Source organism: Spodoptera frugiperda, chromosome 23 (genome assembly GCF_023101765.2).
Source record: "Spodoptera frugiperda isolate SF20-4 chromosome 23, AGI-APGP_CSIRO_Sfru_2.0, whole genome shotgun sequence".
NCBI classification, from domain to species: Eukaryota; Metazoa; Arthropoda; class Insecta; order Lepidoptera; family Noctuidae; genus Spodoptera; species Spodoptera frugiperda.
In genome coordinates this window covers 1735021-1752880 of record NC_064234.1, presented here as the reverse complement: position 1 = coordinate 1752880, position 17860 = coordinate 1735021, and the positions used below count along the sequence as shown (strand labels likewise).

Sequence of the window (17860 nt, the reverse complement as noted above, 5' to 3'; positions counted from 1 at the left end):
CGAACAAAACTATTAATCACATGACAAGTAGCGACTTGTCTCGTTATCTACATAAAACAGTGACTGGGTGACTGTAGCATTCAGTGATATATTAATAGATGTGTAATGTAACACGTAATCGTTATCAGTGGATTGGGTACTAATGATAAAGTTATCAACTATCACAGCTACCATGTGACAATCATATACAGTAGAAGCTCTTTATTCGCGGGGTATGCGTTCCGTAAATATGCCGCGAATACAGAAACCGTGAATATGGAATGGCAATTTGTATGGGGTTATAGGGGATACGTTCCTAGATGACGAAATCAAGAAGCAAATTGTAGATAAAAAATATTTAATTAAACTCTCTGATCATACAGATTGATGAATTACATAATATTGTCATCAAGTTTAGGTCACACTAGGTTTAGGCAGAAGTTACAATCTAGACGTAGCTGTAATGAGGCTATTTTATTTTTTTATCCTTCTACTGACGCGTTGACAAAGGATAGCGAATGTATTTTTTTAGGTACATACACGCACCGATATTTCGATTCGATCCGCGAATAAAGAAATCTTGACCGCGAATATAGGAATTGGGTCGCATTTTTTCAATCCGCGAATAGTGAAAACGCGAATGAAGGAAGCGCGAATAAGTAGCTGTACATATAAGTAAAGTAAGGGCTCATAAAAAAGATTTGGCTTAGAGACCTATAAAAAAGTGCGGCCTAATTCTTGTATTTTACGTCATAAAAAACCCTTCCTTCTCAAAACGTTGAACTTAGAACAAAACTGTTTAATATTGCTCTTATGTTTTGTAGGAAGATGAAAATCCAGAATTTTCTAATCCGTTTACGAATTTACTTGCCTCGGGTAGCATTTTATTTTCTCCCTATTTTTGTAAAAACGCCAGTGATCTAAGGACAAATTATATGCACATTATATTTACCCTAATATGAGTAAAACTTTAGTGTATGTAACTACTGCAAACCATATATTTTTGACGTAATTATTTACCCATTTTCCATACTTAAGAAGGAAAACATTTCCCATTTTGTGTAGCAGAAACATGGCGCCTCTGAGCTTCAACGACTTCGACCTACTAACCTATTTTACCCCGAATGGGTTCGACCTACAAGTTCGGTGACCTATTTTCTGTTCAAATGGATGAAAACTGTACTGACTGTGATTTTTATTATATACGTGCAAGATTTAGATAAAAACATATGTAAGTTTTTAAGCAAATACTTGTTAAAGTGTACATACAATGATATGATATTTGAAGCATTTTATAGCGGTTGAAATTAAATACTTGTGTGATGAAAACTTGGTCCTCCCATACGAATAATTTGGTCCTTCTAGTTAAAATCTCATAATGCTTTATATTTAAATAAGTTCTTCGAATCAATAGCAAATTTCCGTTGGAAATTCCAACTCCGCAATGCCATTATCATCTTAAAACGATCGTTCATTCAACTATTAAGTGACCGTGACTATACGAATATCGTCAGTGTTGGCTGAACCGTCGAGTCGTCAGCCGAGTTACGTAACCCCGCCATCTTTCCGCATTCGCGCGCCAAAATCATTCACAAACGTCACACATTACGTCATTCTCTCATTAAACGTAGTGAACACGTGGTTTAAGAACTGTCAAACAGCTTTAAAACGATTTCTAACTCTATTTGTATAAGGATAACATTTAAATTGGCTTAATTGTGTAGTGTTTGAACATACCTGTGTTTCAATGTCATACCAGAGATAACATTTGTCGTCTTTATTTAATTTTTAATGATAGTGAGTGTTGTTTGGACGATGTAACGTGTAAAGCCAAAGTGATATTAAATTAATTTAAGTAGTAATTAATGTTATTTATTGTATTGTGATATTTATATTACGTTTATTCTTAGTGCAAGGTGAGTTTTGTTGTTTTTAGTACTAAGATATAATAGATTTATTATTCGATTTCTTATGATTACAAGGTTTTCTGTGCTTGTTTCTGGAATGTTTCTTGTGGTATAACTGATAATTTGTAATAATAATTTAGATTAAACTTGAATATTTAATTTAAAAAAATCTATTGTCGTACTTAACTATCTGTTTTAATTAACCTACATAAAAGATATTCTTCAAGTTGGGCTATATATCTACTTAAATACGTGGTTCGTTGCTTTAGCAATAATGCCAATTTACTTCTCGGGTTCAATTCCCGGTTCTGGCAAAGTATTATTGAAACATTTGGTTTTTGCAAATTGACGATAGGTGGACGGAAATTAATACCTGACGTATGGGAAGTAAGTTCGATATTTTACTACCTATAATATTAAAAATCAGTACAAATACGTCCTTTCGGGATATAAAAGGAATGATGGCAGGGTATGAAAATTAACAATCTATGTAGTCCGTCAGTTAGCTAATGAAAAAATATTTAGACATGTATTTTTTATTTAATCATATAAGATAACAATACTTAGATAAAACAAATCAAAGTTTAGGAGTGGGAGTAAATACGTCATTTCAACATATAAAACGTACCTAGAAGTGACGTCAATGTTTCAAATCGAATATATTCTAAAATATTTTTTTCCGTATGAAACAAAAAATACGTGTCTAATATTTTAAAATCATCTATGCACAAGACGGGCATTCAAATAAAAATTAGTCCTTTACCCTAATGGCATAATGTTAAGTAAAATTTTTTTCCGTGTAATTTTTTTTCCTGTTTAAGTTTTAGATCATTTGCCACGTGTATTTTCTATTTACCATAAATAATAATATCATTAGAGTATTGAGTGATGAACTTAAGAAAGATGATGATATCACATGGCCAACTGCCAGACAGACTGTATCATTTTGTTTCTTAGTATTAATTTTATTATTCTTAACACAACAATGCAGTTGCACTTTAATGAGGAAAACACGACATTAATTGATGCACTAATTGTTTCAGTCTTTTTACCGTGTTTTGTAAGACAAATAATTAATTTAGGTATAAAACACTAATTAATGTTTTACACACTGGGATCTTGATTCCGAGTTGAATTTTCTGAAAAAATGTTGAAGTCCTTTAGTGAAATGCGTAAATGTTTTTTTTTTGAAAAATGGACTATGTCCTAAAAATCATTTTTTTTTGTTTTCTTCTCATAGTGCTTAACTTTCAGTAATAATTTTCAGTAATTTAAAAACATGGACTTCGTAATCGGCGGCCTGGCAGGCGCCGGCGCAACCATTTTCACCAATCCAATGGATGTTGTCAAAACTCGGATGCAGTTGCAAGGCGAGCTGCGCGCGCGCACCGATGCCACCACGCGATATCGAGGCATCTTCCACGCTTTGTACGTGATCGCAAGAGCTGATGGTGCACTGGCTTTGCAGAAAGGATTGGCACCAGCCATGGTGCTTGGGTTCACTATGAATTCCGTCAGGTCGGTAAATTGTCTGTTACGCCGTTTGTATTGTTTGTCACTCACTCCTCCTTCTGAACATAATGCTCTAAGGAATATTTAACAGAGATTAGGCGGCAATGGTCTCTGATAAACCTGACCTGAGTTCTATGTGACTGCTAAAAGTGGAGGACCTATAAAAATTCATATCTTAATATATATAACGCAGCAATAAATTTCAAACCACGTTTAAGCTGCGCTTATTGACCGTTCATTTTAAGTGGACTGTTCATATACCTACACGGCAGGCTCAAATGTTAAAAGAAGCGCCTAAGACGACTTAAAATTTTAAAATTTCGTTTTAATTTATGTAAAACAATTTTTAGGCTGGGCATGTACCACGTCGCAGAAGTAAATGGTTGGACGAAAAACAAAAATGGCGACATCAGCATAGAAAAAGCAATATTTTGGTCAAGTGTGAGCGGTGTCATGAGTGGAGTGACCGGGAACCCTGCATCTGTGGTGAAGACTAGAATACAAGCCGCTGCACACCCAAGTATAGCTGTTGGAAGGCAGCATAGGTATAAAGGTAAGGTACTGTCTTTTTGGTCCTTTGGTCCAGCGGTTTCATACCGCCGGTTACAGTGGAAAAGGCTAATATACTTTTATGCGAGTTGAATGGGATGGTTTGACTCAGGAATTACCAATCAATGTTTACTGCGTTCCACTTAACAATCCATGCATTGTAATATCTCTAGTCTTGCAAGTTCACTTATGGCGCATTCCAATAACCTACCTATCGGTAGATTTGCCTACCAGAGGTAGAATTTTGACATAAGCTCCATACAAAATGTGTCTGTCAAATCTACCGATAGGTAGGTTATTGGAATGCGCCGTTAGACTGTGTCTACTTCCATTAGGCAGGCCCTAACCATGGTAATTAGTAGGTAAGTACTATAAACAAACTTGTAACGTTCCAGGAATGTTTGATGGCATCGTCACGATATACAAGACTGAAGGGTTGAGAGGGTTCTTCGCGGGAGTATCCGCCACCTGCACGAGGCTGGCCATCGGCAGCGCCGCTCAACTCACCACATTCTCCAAGTAAGGGTTAAAAGGACCAGATATTTAGAAATAATGGTCAAAAGGACTAGGCTTTTGACTGATAAGGAATTTATCAATACGAAGTAAAATGGGGAAGATATACGATGTGAGAACGAAACTAATAATGAAAATAGTCAGTCCAGTTATTAATTATTGTCAGCAATCGACTGCTGAAGTTAAGTGTAGATTCAATTTCCACACCAGATATTAATAGTGTGAAATATTTTGCAAAAGAAAGGTCTTTAATGAACTTTAAGTAAACTTATTTAAATAGCTATTGTTATTCGAAAGCAGCAAGACTCATAGTGTTGACTAAAACTAAAACAACACTTTAGTTACAGGCGCCAGATTTTCAACCTTCTTGTGTTATAATACAGTCCTGAAAATGCTACTAAAAAAAAAGACTGACTGGTTGACCTTCTAGCGCCTGTACTGTACTAAACCGAGGAAATATTAGAACAAAAAAAAAAGAAAACATTCAACTAATATTTCCACTTCAGAGCAAAAGAAGAGTTGCTGTCACATGGTTTTTTCACAAACACACCGCTCGGACTCGCCTTCGGAGCCAGCGCTGTAAGTGGCGTGGTGGTGGCCCTGGCCATATGCCCCTTCGACGTCACCACTGTCCGTTTATACAACCAGGGTTGGTATCACTGCAAACATTTTTTTACAGATTCAAGGAATATCTCCTATCTCGGGGGTATTTTGAGGATGCACCGCTGACTTTGTCGTTTTGGGCCAGCATCGTGTGCGGTGTGATCGTTGTTTGTATCGAAACTCCGCTGGATGTAGCGAACACACGGCTTTATAACCAGGGTAACGTTCCAGCTTGGTGCTCGGTGGTCGGACGCTCTTGCATGCTTCGCTTATTCCGTCTTGTGAACTACGCTTTTAATGTTCTTCGTAGTTTTAGTTTTTGGGTCTTTTAGAAGTCTTTTTGTAAACGGATTATCTTCACCTACTTCTTTCCGTCTACTCAACTGTTATTTTGAAATAGTGGTACAAAGATGTTAGATGTGAATAGTCAGCGTCAAACCCTGAGTGTTACTATAGTATATATAGATAGTACAGTAGCAGGTACTTGTGGTATTTTTAGTTATATTATTTTATGTACCTATATTAATTTATGGCCAGTTATAATATCAGTCCGATTATAATTATCAAAGTTCAACGTACGTACTGCTAAAAATTCGGACATCAATATCAGACTTGATGTGTGAGGATTTCGAAGTTCCCTCTCTTACACCGAATAATATATACCTAGGGTTTTGATAATATACATATTTTGGCAAACTGTATACTTCGTTTTCTAACACTTCTTTACGTTCATATCCTATACTTATTACACTCTTTTGTTCATATTATAACTTTCGTGAGACATAATAATTAACTTCTTTACGTCTCAGGCCTCGGCCTCGAATTTTGCGGGCAGCGGGGCGGCGGCGGCGGCGGCGCGGCAGCGGCAGGATCTTTTGCGTATAATCAAATGGACCGGTTTTCGAAAACAGCGGCGCGGGAGCGGCGCGGGAGCGGGCAACGAGCGGTGCACTCCAGTCAAGCGGTGACCGCCCGCGTTGCGCGTCTGCATTGTAGTATAGTGTTGTGTACCTACATTTTTTTTTGTGACGTATCAAAATGTCCTCGGACGTGCAAGAGCAAATGATTTCGGCAATCTTTGAGAGGACACCCATACGGAACAGCAAAGATGTGAACCATAAAAATAGAAGAAAAATTAACCAATTATGGGAAGAAATAAAAAACGAACTGAATATTGAAGACTAAAGCAAAAACTGAAATCACTCTTGATAGTTTCAAGAATATAGTCAAAAGTTTCTACACTCATTCTAGTGTAGTCGTAGAATTTGTCGGGATTTTGTCTCTGTTCTTCATAATTTCGATAAAACTCGCCATTTATTTTCCTTGCCCTATAGTAGGTCTTCTTCTTATGCCCACAGTAAATCGAGCGTTAGGAATAAATTTGAATCAAAAAGATTTCGTTCGCTAATAAAAACAAATATCTCGACAACACAACCACGAACACATGGCACTACACCGCTGTAGTGCCGCGCGATCTGCCCGCTAGTTTCGAGAACGGGTCCGCCGCCGCCGCCCCGCTCCCGCGCCGCCGCCGCTGCCGCCCCGCTGCCCGCAAAATTCGAGGCCGAGGCCTCAGAATTAATACTCTACTCTATTTACGTATTTAACTTTCCTTAAAAATTTTCATAATATACACAGTATGTAATACAAAAGTCTACAATTGTTTCTTATTCGATTTTCAGGATCCTCAGCAACAGGCGCCGTCCTATACACAGGAGTTCTCGACTGCCTCAGCAAAATATACAGAACCGAGGGCCTCCACGGGCTCTACAAGGGACTAGGACCACTCTACCTAAGGATAGCACCTCACACTACACTCTCCCTAGTCATATGGGACATGCTTAACAACCTTCTAGCAAAAAGTAAAATAAACAGTAAAGTTGTCGTTTAACACTTGCGTTTTATTCCACAACTAAAACACTTCAAATAAGGAATATAGGACTTCAATACAATATCAAGATTGGGACGCGATTGGCGGTGAAAAATGTATTTCCCATTCAAGGTCCAGAGAGCTGGCATCGGAAGTATCATCGTCCTCGCCATCACAGCAGCTACATGACTCATCATCTTGTTCCTCCTCACTACAGTTGCATTCCGGACTATAATCGCTCTGCCCTATCGCTTGCTTATACGCTTTAAGACAGCTCTTCTCACATACTTCGGGATGGTAAGGATCCTCCCAAACTTCGTCCACGGCTTTTTTAATGAGTCGATGTCGTTTTCTTAATCGTTTCTCAATCCTTTCTTCGTTATCTTCTCTGCTTATCCTGTAGATTAAGGGACTGCAGTGGTCAATGTTCATTTCGCTGTCCTCTGGAGAAACCTGCATCTCCACCCGGTACTCCCCCCTTCTCTTGCATATAATGAGGGTTGGTTTGTCTACTATTCTTTTCTTCGTCTTTTTAGTAGGCTTAGCTTTCTCAACTGGATGCGTTTCCATTCTCACTTTGTTCAATTGCTTTAGAAGCTGATTCGATATCGCGCCCGGCCTCCAGCCTTGTTTTACCTACGATGAAATTATAATACGTTAATACGTTTATTTACACCTGCATAGTCAGAAATTTAAAAAAAAATAAACAAATACAATAAAAATAAAAAAACTTACTTGTTATTGCTTACTGTTATTTAAATTTTCAATTTAATTAGTTGCTTATGTGTAGGTGAACGTTATTGCACGAATAAAAAATTGTATAAAAAAATATACGAAAATAAAGCGAAGGTTTAGTTTGTGTTTTCAATATAATTTTGAGAATAAAAGCTTTGAGAAAAAAGCTTCATAAAAAAAATTGGTAAAATCATTTGTTTCAGAAAAAGTAATCTTTAAATGATCCAAATAAGTGTGTCTGCGTCATGAAGAGGGGACTAGGGTTAGAATAAAAAATGTCAATGAACAACAATAAATATTTTATTTCACTATTTACCTTACAAAATAACGTTACAAAATTTGACTTAGCACGTAACCAAATAAATTATACCACTTAAAACTGCCACCATTTAAACCTATACCAACAGCATCACTTGGACTCAGAATTATACCACATACGTATATTTATTTTGCGTGCTTGCCGTGTTATGCCCGCGGGAAGAATAGGTGGAATGGTTATGTTCGTCACCTTGACCAGTGCTCGCCGCCTTGGCGAGGGCCACCAAGCGATCATATCGCTGCTTCTTCATCAACTCTGAACTAACGAACGAGTGGAAACATGGGACGTGGAATGAACTCAAACTAATACCCTGACTTGTAAGTGTAGTTATCCTATCTTTGGGTCTCCTATTTTTCGCATCTTTTAACCTAAAGTAAATCTTATTTCCATGTCCGTCTACCGCAACGATACCCTTATTTGATGGTGTAGCATGTTTACATTTTCTCCTCTCTATAAAATTGTGCATATGAGAAGCACCCCGCCGCCCTTTAGGTTTCTTTCCAGACCTTGGAACTACTTTTGGTTCAGGTATTTTGACGTCTTCGCCATGAGCTAACATGTCCCTCAGTTTTTTTAGCAATAATTTCTTATCCTGTCCATGCCCAACTATACCCATTTTCGACAATTGTTTGGGAGAAACACTTCCGAAACAACTCCAAGTGGCCTCAGATGGTTTCGCACCTTTACTTTCTTCTCTCTGCTTTACAGCAGTTTTCTTTTTACCTGCTCTCTCCTTTTTTGGGGCGGCTGGAGCTCTTGACTTGGGATAGAACTTCCACTTGCCCATTTCGACATATCCATCCACTCCAACGACCAACCACGCACCATCTGCAGACTGAAATTTCCCTGTCTCAGCATCGACCATTTCTCCGTTCGGTCCCATAAAAGAGTTTGGAGCCCATCTCTCATCAGGTCCTATATAACCATCCGTGTTTATCTCGAGCCACTTTTTATCCGGTCCCCAGAATCCACCTAAGTCACTACAGAGTTGCTTCCCATCAGGGCCCTTAAAGAACCTAGGTACGGGATTACCATACCTATCTAAAAGCTTCACTCTGTAGTCTAAATAAGTATATTGAGTTGAATTGTCTGTAGTTACAACTTTCTTACATTTGTATGTTGGATCAAATTTAGCCGAAGGTGGTGTAAATTCGACAATCCATTCATCAGAATCTGTATCTGAACCAATTTTTATATGATCATCAGAGCAAGAACAGGATCGATCCAAGTCGACTCTGTCAGCACCGGGATTTATTGGGTAACATGGACAATCAGGAATTTCAGCATGAGGTAGTATGCCAAGAGCTTGTTGATAAGTTTTGAGACATATCTCCTGACACATATCTCTAAAAGCGCTTTGTATAAATTCTCGCTGGTGCGTCTCCAGTATCTTTTGTCTGTGTAACTTCCTTTTCCTTTTTTGAAGGTTTGCTTCTGATGTCCTCCCTATCGTGTATGTAACTACAGGTTTGTCTTCATATGGGTGTTGATTAAACGTCCTAGGCTTGGCATAACTTTTCATCGTTTCCATTGTCACAGTGTATTCGCCTTCCTTCTTGTGTACTATAAGTAATGGCCGCTTTAAAGGTCTCTTGACCTTTCCTGTGTCTTTTTTTCTTTTTTTAGCCAAAACTTGGCCAGGATTCTTGGCCATTTTAAGTAATCTTACTACGTGTCTATTCGTCGCACCAGGTCTCCATTGCGGACGGTACTAAAAAAATAAAATAAAAAAACATACATTCTATTCTTCATTCCTATTTGTTTACTTCAATGGACTATAGAAAAGCTATACAGACCTTCATTCCCAGTACATTTTCAGCATTCCACAACCAACCCATACGTTTGGGTACTGCATTCATAGTCGTAATCGTACCATCACAAGGCAGCATGCAGCGACTGTGTCCAATTTTCGGAGCTAAGTAAGAAATTAAATTACGGAAATTAAATTTCATTATACAACTGATACCTAAAATATATCTTATAAAAAAAAAGATAAAATACGTACGTATACCTTGATAACCGTAGTTAAATTTGAATCTGCTATCCTTTTTGCTCTTTTTGCTTTTTTTTACTGGCTCTCTATCGGAATCCGAACTCTTTCTTTCCAAGACGGTTGTTTTTGGCTTAGGAATTTTTCTTTTATCTTTTTTTGGTTCATTACCTTCCATACCTTCTTTTTTATCTTTTGACTTAGCTTCAGACTTGTCCTTTCTATCTTTCTTTATTTCCGTCTTGTCTTTTCTGTCTTTTATGGGATCAGTGACTTCTTTCTTTTCTTTTTTTGCTTCGGCAAATTCTTTCTTTTCTCTCTTGGTGTCACTTCCAGAAGTACCAATTTTATTTTTGTCAACTAAGTTATGGAAAATAGGACAAGGGAACGGCAATTCAGATCTAGGTATTTTAGGATATTCTTCACCAAAAATTTCATAACCTCCACATATCTTGCAGAATGTTGTTTTCTTCATAAAGCCAAATTTACATTCGCATTCACAGTAACAAGGTTCGTCACCAAATTTCATTTTAGCTCTCATCCCTCCCACCACTTCCTCTACTTTTTGAGAAATATCGCAACAATCTCTAGTGTCTCCCAAGTCTAAATAAACAGCATCGTCTGGGGGAGTGCGTGGTTGGCGAGTTTTCTTGCCATCACAGTCTACGCGATCACATTTTGTAAGAGTGATCAAGTGTGAAGCTTCCTTCGGTAAATCTAATGAACATTCACTAAGTGCTCCGGGTAGGTTTCGCAACTTCTTACCAGGACAATCAATGTCACATATTCTAAACTTATATTTTTCTTTCGGTGCTGTCTGGTCAGATTGATCAGATCGATTGCTCGTTGATGGTGATGGTGATCCAGATTTTACTGGGCTACCCTTTCGGGAAACACTTTTTTCCGAAGTTTTATCAGAAGGTGCAGACTTAGGAGAATCAGCAAAATCGTTTTGTACCGTAAAATATCCGACACAGTAGACTTGGTTTCCAAATGGCCCAGCGGGCTTACCACCGAAAATGTAATTTAAGATTTTATTTTCTTGAATTATATTTGAACATGATTTAGATTTTATAACACTTGAATTGTTGTTTTTCAGATTTGGATCACTTCTTACTAATGAAACAATTCTACTATTTAATCTTCTGTCAGTTGTACTATTAACTGCGACAGTTTCTATATCTTCCTTTTGGGCTTTGTTATCAGTTTTTTGAATTGCTCTGAACTCCGCCTTTTTGGCCTGCTTATAACGACTATCTTTTTTTACTTTACGCTTTTCGCCTTTGTAAAAAGCTTTAACCATACCAGTCTTCGTCGAATTACTTGTGATATCTGTTATTGTGCATTTAGAATTAAACCCAGTGGATACAACATGTTCTTGTTTTTCTGGCGTTACATTTTTAAGTTGTGATATATCTGTGCCTTTCACATATCTTAATTTAATATTTAGTTTTATTATTGCCATGCGCCTTGAAGTAACTTCATCAAAAACATTATACTCCCCTTTGACACATACTGAGTCTTGTTTCTTGTGAAGTTTATTCAAATATTCGAAATATGGTGAACTCCATGCAATATGAGTAGATCCTATTTTGTAATCTGGAATTATCTTACTCCAAAGTGATAACTCCATTGGATACTGTTTCATACTTGAAACTAAAGATTCCACATTATTAGCAAATAGAATAGACTGTCCTGACGTCCTCATTGAAGTCGAACTTCGCCTTTGCTTGATTTTCCTTGCAGTTTTTTTACCTCGTTTTGGTAAAAACCTCGATTTATATTCATTGGGATCGTCTAGATGAATACTAAATATATCAGCAAATTGGCTTTTAATGCAGAATTCTTTACAGTTGACTAAACTTTTCAATTCTTCAACAACTATCTCGAACATAAACATCGAATCCGCCACAGCCATTTTTTCTTTATTTACACTTAATATGATACAAGTAAACTTTGATTTAATCCGGAACACGTATTTAAATCCTATATTCCCGAATTTAACAAATATGTATACAATTTTATTTTAATTAAAAACTTACAATTTAACAACTTGCCAAAAACTGTCAAATTTTGAATAATTTGTTCGTTTCTCATTTTTGAAAGATCGAGGCAGCCATGATGACGTTTTGGTATTTTTATACAATAGAGGCTATATACGTCCTACTTGATTTTGTGTAATATAAAAATAATGACAAAAATTAGTTTCGTTATTTTTCATATTTTTATATTAACCTCAGTAAGAAACGGACAATAATAAACTTCCTGTTGTTTTGGTTAGTTTACAACAAAATGATTTTAGATAAAAATCTTTGTTTCAATTAATAAGATAGTTTTGAGTTGGTGTCGGCGAGCATATTAACAATTGTACAACATTAGCGAACACTTTCTTGTGTTGCCGATTTAGTAGTCATGGTCGAATGATAGAAAGGGGAAGAAGTGGTTGATGTTCTGAATCCAACGGATCTGTCCGCGCCCGTAGACTTCCTCTCACTGCTGCTCACCGTATACCGTTGCACAGACATTGCAGGCTTTTTTCTTGGAGTGTTTGAAGCTCTATTCGCCCTAACAGGTGGCGCCAAATCTCCTATATCATCGTATGCTCTGAGGTTTTCAATAATTTCCCGATATTTAGCCAATTTCCTTGGATCCATGAACTTTTGACGGTCTACGGGGATAAAACGTGGAAATTTATTTACACCATAACCAACTGAAGCACTCATCACCATGGCGTTTCTGGATTTTTGGGCATGATGAACCGTTTTCTTTTCTTTATAGGATCTAGTTGTCGATAATGGTGATGTTGATACAGGCGGCTGTTGACTATTCACTTTCTTTTTCTCCGACGCTGATATCTTTGATTTTGTCACAGAAAGAGGTGAAGTTACTGCTGCTGCTGCTGCTGATGAAGTTTCTTCTCTCCTTGCTCTTGCGTCATGAGCTTTTGCTTTATGCGCTGATTTCACTGGTGATTTTGCTCCCTTTTTTTTTGAACGACGATCCGAACCCGTACCAGTTGACTTTGATTTAGTGCTTTTAGGGACTTTCTTTTTATTAGGATAAAACTGCCAGATGCCATCCTTGTCAATATATCCATCCACACCAATCTTCCATGCTTGTCCTGCAGCATCCGTAAAGTGTCCTTCTTCTGCTGAATAGTATAATCCGTCATGTCCGGTAAAACTCATCGGCACCCAACGATTATCTGGTCCAATATATCCATCTTTATTAATTTCCAGCCAAACATGTTTTGGACTCCAGAAGCCGCCTAAGTCACTACATTCCTGTTTGCCATCTGGGCCTTTGAAATACCTCGGCACGGGATTGCCAGTTTTATCAAGTAATTTCACTTTGTAATCTAAGTAGTTATACTGACATTCATTGCTAGTAAACGTGGGTGGGTGTTTGGCTTTAGCATCCCATCTAGCAAGGGGCGGCGTGAATTCTACAACCCACTCGTCATTATCTGTGTCACTACTTGAAATGGTTGCGACATCAGAGCATGAACAGGAGTCCACGATGGGTGGACTGACATTCAACTCTGGTTTGTCGTTACAAGGACAAAAAGGTGAATTAGGATTGGGCAAAGGTAACAGACCAATCGCTTGATTGTATGCTTTCAAACAAATTTCTTGACATCTGTCCCTAAATGTAGACTGCAATAGTCTGCTCTTTCTTCGAGTCTCCCTGCGTTCTCGTCTGTCTCGTTGCTTCTGAATGTTACGTTTTTCTTCTTCTGTTTTTCCTATTGTGTATATTATAGGCGGTTTTTCATCATATGGATATTGAAATAAAAGCCTTTCCTTGGAAAATTTTTTAAACACTTCCATTTGAACTGTGTACTCTCCGTCACGTTTCGAAACAATCAGCGTAGGTTTCATTTCAATTTTTTTCTTGCGCTGCATCATAGCACGCTTCTTTTTGAGTATACTATCCTGACCCTCTCTTTGTGCTTTGTACCTTCTAACCAAACAAGCATTTGCAGCTCCTGGTTTCCAATTGGGCCGATACTATAAAAAAATACAAATATTGTCGTAAACAAAATGAAAAATAAAATACTTTTTTACAAATTCATTTAACACAATAAATTATATTTTATATGTAATATTTTTTATGAATTATTCTGTAGCACGTGAAAGAGGAGAGAAGCTTTACAGTTTTACTAAAAAATCTTGCAAGTATTTTAACAGGCATAGTGACTAGGAATATTTACGGCTAGCTACTCGGTTCGGCTGTTTGACAGGATGATAGCCTTCCTCAATAAATGGATTAGCCAACTTATAAAAGAATTTTTAAATTCGAATCACTGTGTAGTTCCGAAAAGCACGTTCAACTTAAAAGACGCTTCAGCTTTATAATATTATTGATCATCTTGCTAATGTTAAGGCTCATTTAATTTAGACGTTTCATTTCACCATATAGGTACGTATCAATGGTGTTTAAAAATTCTTAGAAAACACATTATTACTCGGGAAAAGTTACATTGCTACTTGCCAGGTGCTTGCCAATTAAATTAATCCCTATTAACGGCCCGGTGGTACTTTGCACAGGTGTTACTTAATTTCCAACGTTTCCCTAACTGATTCAAATTAGCATCACCATGCTTGAACAAATAGGCCGGCCGGCTTGACCGGTGCGATACCTACTCACAGAAAAGTGACGTGAAACTACGCCTGCTTTATATTTTGCCGTGTGAGTGTGGTTACATTAAATAATCTCCAAAAGCTGGCAACTATAGAGTTATTACTTCTCTGGTGCAACGAGTCCAAAAGCGGAACCAAATGTTTATTGGCCATCCTATCTCATAAAGCAATTTCGATTTTCATATATCATATCTGAAGTTTTCAAAATAAAATTAAACTTATTATAGATAAGTTTAAGTGTAAAACCTGACCAAGACTAGAACAACGTAAAAATAAATAATATAATTAAGTTCTTATTTTTTAAATGTAGTCAACAAACGTCTTACTTTCATCCCAGGTATGTCTTCGGCCTCCCAATTCCATCCCATGTGTTTTGGCACTGGAGGATAGTGATAGAAACGTTTTCTTTCTTTTTTAACAACCACTTGACCAGCTGTAAGATAATATTCATGATTACCTTGATATCGGGATTTCACATAAATCAACATTTCAATAATTGTAATACGCACGTATCCCAGACACCGAACTTTTGGAAACTTTCTTCTTCTCAATTTTTTTTCGAAATGAATCTTTTGGTGCCTTTTTCTTTTTATCTTCTTTCCTCAGTCTCAGATCTTCCTCCGATTCCTTTGACATTTTCTTGATTTTTTCTTCGCTTGCTTCTTTTTTTATCGGCCCTGTTTTTTTATCGGGTACAGCCTTTTTATCAACTACTCCTTTTGCAGCTTTCGACGCGGCAGCTCCTTTAGTGCCCAGTTTTTCTCCCGACCTTGACCCACCCTTGGAACTCTTAGAACTCTGTGTCTCCTTCTTGTCATCTTCAGGCCAGGGGTTCGGAACTTTTATATACTTCTTGTCGTATAACTTGTGATACACTGGACATGGGTGAGGTTTAATATAATCTGGTTGATCTCGCATATCATCTCCTAGACACTCGTATCCTCCACAAACCGTACAATAAGTAGTTTTATTTGAAAACTTGAATGTACAAACACAGTCACAATAGCAAGGGTCTGACTCACGATCTGCTTCATCTCCCACAACGCATGGTCCACTAGTTGACTTCCTTGCCATCCCTTCAGCAATAAATTCCTTTATTCTGTCGACTACATCGCAAGACTTTACGCAACAAGGATTATGAAGTTCATTAAATTTCATTTCTATGTTACTGTCTGCTGGACTGGGAGGAAATTCACGTACATGAGTACATACTGGTAAGGTGCAACGTGAAGCTGCTGGTTCGTCATTTTGTTCATTACCGGTTAAGCATGCTGATTTAGAGCAGGTAATTTTATCGAGAGAATCTTTTCTACTTGGACATTCCGGACCACAAAATTTATATTTCGACTTAGACGATTTATCAGATTTGTCAGACTCATTGCCATCAGTGCTTTTAGTGTCAGGACTTTTGTTAGCCTGACGTTCGAAATCATATTCGACTGTAAAATAATATACGTCATATACTTTTTTATCAGTTTTGTTGAAAGGACAGCCTTCTCCATCACATATACTTCCATCACTTGAATTATTTTGACAATCCTTACTACAAATGGATTCACATGATGATCTTTTAGTAAGTGATTGTTTCATTTTTTCTACACAAGCGCACTGTGTAGATGTTCCTTCGAGCGTTGCTCCGTGCGTAAAGATACCTTCATGCCGCAAAAAGTCTTGAATCTGTGACACTAATGTACATTTCTTACTACCACAGGGCCCTATAAGATCATCGAGATTAAATTCTGCATTGTCCTCGTCAACAAGGTTTTCAATGTAAGCCCTTATATCCCTCGCAATTCTGCATTCTGGTTTACCGCACGGACCTCGAATATTAGCAATATCAAACGTACCGCCATGGGCAATCTTAGGCTTTTTACCACTATCAATACAAATGGGGCACGGAGTAGTTTGTACCTCATTTTTAAATCGTTCAGCGAATGTTCCCTCAGGCCACCTTGTTTCTCGACAATAACAAAATCTGTCAATGTCTGTCGCTTTCACCCGCGGCCTTATTGTAGGGCGAGGTGTTAACATTCTCATATTATCATTGCAAGATACAATGATCTTTCTCACATAATCGATTATGAAATCAATGTCAGGACAAGTCTCGGGAGATTTATATTTGGATTCAGGAGGTTTATCCTCATGACCAAGACAACAGTAATCTTTCTCGTCGAAGAAAGCAAGATTAGCTCCGGGAGCATTTTTGAAATCAGCATAATTAACTTTTGTAGGTTTCGGTTTGTCTACTATAAACTGACTTTCTACCTTACCACTATTTTCTATATAAAGGTCTTCTGACGTTTTCAAGGTGCACATAAAAGATGTTGTTTTGGAATTAACTCCAGTGTAGAGACATTTTTTAACATTTGGGTCTTCCGACAATGTTCGGAATGCAGTTGTAACTTTTTCGTTCAAGTGTGACAATTTCACTTGAATGGTTATCTTTGCCAAAAGTTTTGCTCTACCTTCTTCAAATATGTTGTATTCTTCTTTCAAAGTCACAGGGGGAGGTTCTTGACAATTCACGATCTTTTCTAAATATTGTATAAATATGGGATCCCAATTTATACGAGTTGTGCCGATAAAGGTTAAATTTTCGTCTTTACTCCACAAAGATATTTCCAAAGGAGATTTCTTCATATTCTGTATTAATATCTCTGCAGTACTGGTAAACAAAACAGACTGCCCTACCTGTATGGCTGGTTCCGGTGGTGGTAATTCAATTACACCCTTTTTACCTTTCTTGCCCTTTTTTGGTTTTTTCGGTTTAGGTTTCTTTTTCTTTTTGCCTTTTTTTCCAACCGGCTCTGGTGGTAGAGGAAGTGGTTCCGGCATCACTATATGCATTTGCTTCGGATCTTTCAGTTCGAGTGAGAATATATTTGCAAAATCACCCTTTAGAACTAAGAACCTACTACTTTCTATCAAAGGTTTAATACTTTCCACCACTACCTCAAATAGAAACATTGCATTTTTAACTGCCATTATTTTATATTTTACTGTTTTGTATTATAATTTCAATTATATTGCATTATAGGAATGGGTTGCCTGTACTATGTACGTTGTTATTTACAACACAAAAATTTAATTTCAAGTTAAAATTTAGGTAATAATCAGGTAGTTGTTATAACCTTTGGTTGATTATTTTGACAGATAGCATTTTTATTAATCATATTTTTGGCCAGATGTATCCAGATGGCCAAATGTAAACAGATTCAATGTATAGTACATAAACCTCTT

General features: G+C 37.3%; 3 protein-coding genes across 7 annotated transcripts; 1 reads left to right on the top strand and 2 right to left on the bottom strand.

Annotated features, from left to right (window-relative positions):
* The first annotated feature begins 1484 nt into the window (after positions 1 to 1484).
* On the top strand, positions 1485 to 6971 carry LOC118266749 (solute carrier family 25 member 35). Of its 2 annotated transcripts, none has more exons than XM_035580275.2 (6): positions 1485 to 1895; positions 3154 to 3404; positions 3749 to 3951; positions 4343 to 4466; positions 5140 to 5282; positions 6746 to 6971. In XM_035580275.2, the coding sequence occupies exons 2-6, from the start codon at positions 3166 to 3168 to the stop codon at positions 6952 to 6954; spliced, it is 918 nt and encodes a 305-aa protein (XP_035436168.1). In that variant the 5' UTR covers positions 1485 to 1895; positions 3154 to 3165; the 3' UTR covers positions 6955 to 6971. The 2 variants fall into 2 exon arrangements, with proteins under 2 accessions (XP_035436168.1, XP_035436165.1); XM_035580272.2 differs by lacking the exon at positions 5140 to 5282 and adding an exon at positions 4967 to 5109 and having other exon boundaries at positions 1487 to 1895; positions 6746 to 6969.
* On the bottom strand, positions 6944 to 12050 carry LOC118266748 (uncharacterized). Of its 4 annotated transcripts, none has more exons than XM_050702897.1 (3): positions 9993 to 12050; positions 9784 to 9902; positions 6944 to 7569 (listed from the first exon to the last, which is right to left on the bottom strand). In XM_050702897.1, the coding sequence occupies exons 1-3, from the start codon at positions 11893 to 11895 to the stop codon at positions 7018 to 7020; spliced, it is 2574 nt and encodes an 857-aa protein (XP_050558854.1). In that variant the 5' UTR covers positions 11896 to 12050; the 3' UTR covers positions 6944 to 7017. The 4 variants fall into 4 exon arrangements, with proteins under 4 accessions (XP_050558854.1, XP_050558855.1, XP_035436163.2 ...); XM_050702898.1 differs by having other exon boundaries at positions 9999 to 12050; XM_035580270.2 differs by lacking the exon at positions 6944 to 7569 and adding an exon at positions 7951 to 9698.
* Positions 12051 to 12182: 132 nt separating this feature from the next.
* Positions 12183 to 17767, bottom strand: LOC118266747 (uncharacterized). Its single transcript, XM_035580269.2, has 3 exons — positions 15130 to 17767; positions 14947 to 15053; positions 12183 to 13987 (listed from the first exon to the last, which is right to left on the bottom strand). Exons 1-3 carry the CDS (start codon positions 17603 to 17605, stop codon positions 12353 to 12355), a joined length of 4218 nt encoding a protein of 1405 aa, XP_035436162.2. The 5' UTR covers positions 17606 to 17767; the 3' UTR covers positions 12183 to 12352.
* Positions 17768 to 17860: the final 93 nt, after the last annotated feature.

What these genes read in the sequence shown, in the direction of transcription:
- LOC118266747 (XM_035580269.2), bottom strand. Translation starts at nt 17,605, where the DNA reads ATGGCAGTTAAAAATGCAATGTTTCTATTTGAGGTAGTGGTGGAAAGT. An exon ending in AAGTTCGGTGTCTGGGATAC is followed by an intron (nt 15,054 to 15,129) that starts GTGCGTATTACA and finishes ATTATCTTACAG; the next exon opens with CTGGTCAAGTGGTTGTTAAA. An exon ending in AAGACATACCTGGGATGAAA is followed by an intron (nt 13,988 to 14,946) that starts GTAAGACGTTTG and finishes ATTTTTTTATAG; the next exon opens with TATCGGCCCAATTGGAAACC.
- LOC118266748 (XM_035580270.2), bottom strand. Translation starts at nt 11,895, where the DNA reads ATGGCTGTGGCGGATTCGATGTTTATGTTCGAGATAGTTGTTGAAGAA. An exon ending in CTACGGTTATCAAGGTATAC is followed by an intron (nt 9,903 to 9,992) that starts GTACGTATTTTA and finishes TTTCTTACTTAG; the next exon opens with CTCCGAAAATTGGACACAGT. An exon ending in AAAATGTACTGGGAATGAAG is followed by an intron (nt 9,699 to 9,783) that starts GTCTGTATAGCT and finishes TTATTTTTTTAG; the next exon opens with TACCGTCCGCAATGGAGACC.
- LOC118266749 (XM_035580275.2), top strand. Translation starts at nt 3,166, where the DNA reads ATGGACTTCGTAATCGGCGGCCTGGCAGGCGCCGGCGCAACCATTTTC. An exon ending in CAACTCACCACATTCTCCAA is followed by an intron (nt 4,467 to 5,139) that starts GTAAGGGTTAAA and finishes ATTTTTTTACAG; the next exon opens with ATTCAAGGAATATCTCCTAT. An exon ending in CACACGGCTTTATAACCAGG is followed by an intron (nt 5,283 to 6,745) that starts GTAACGTTCCAG and finishes TTCGATTTTCAG; the next exon opens with GATCCTCAGCAACAGGCGCC.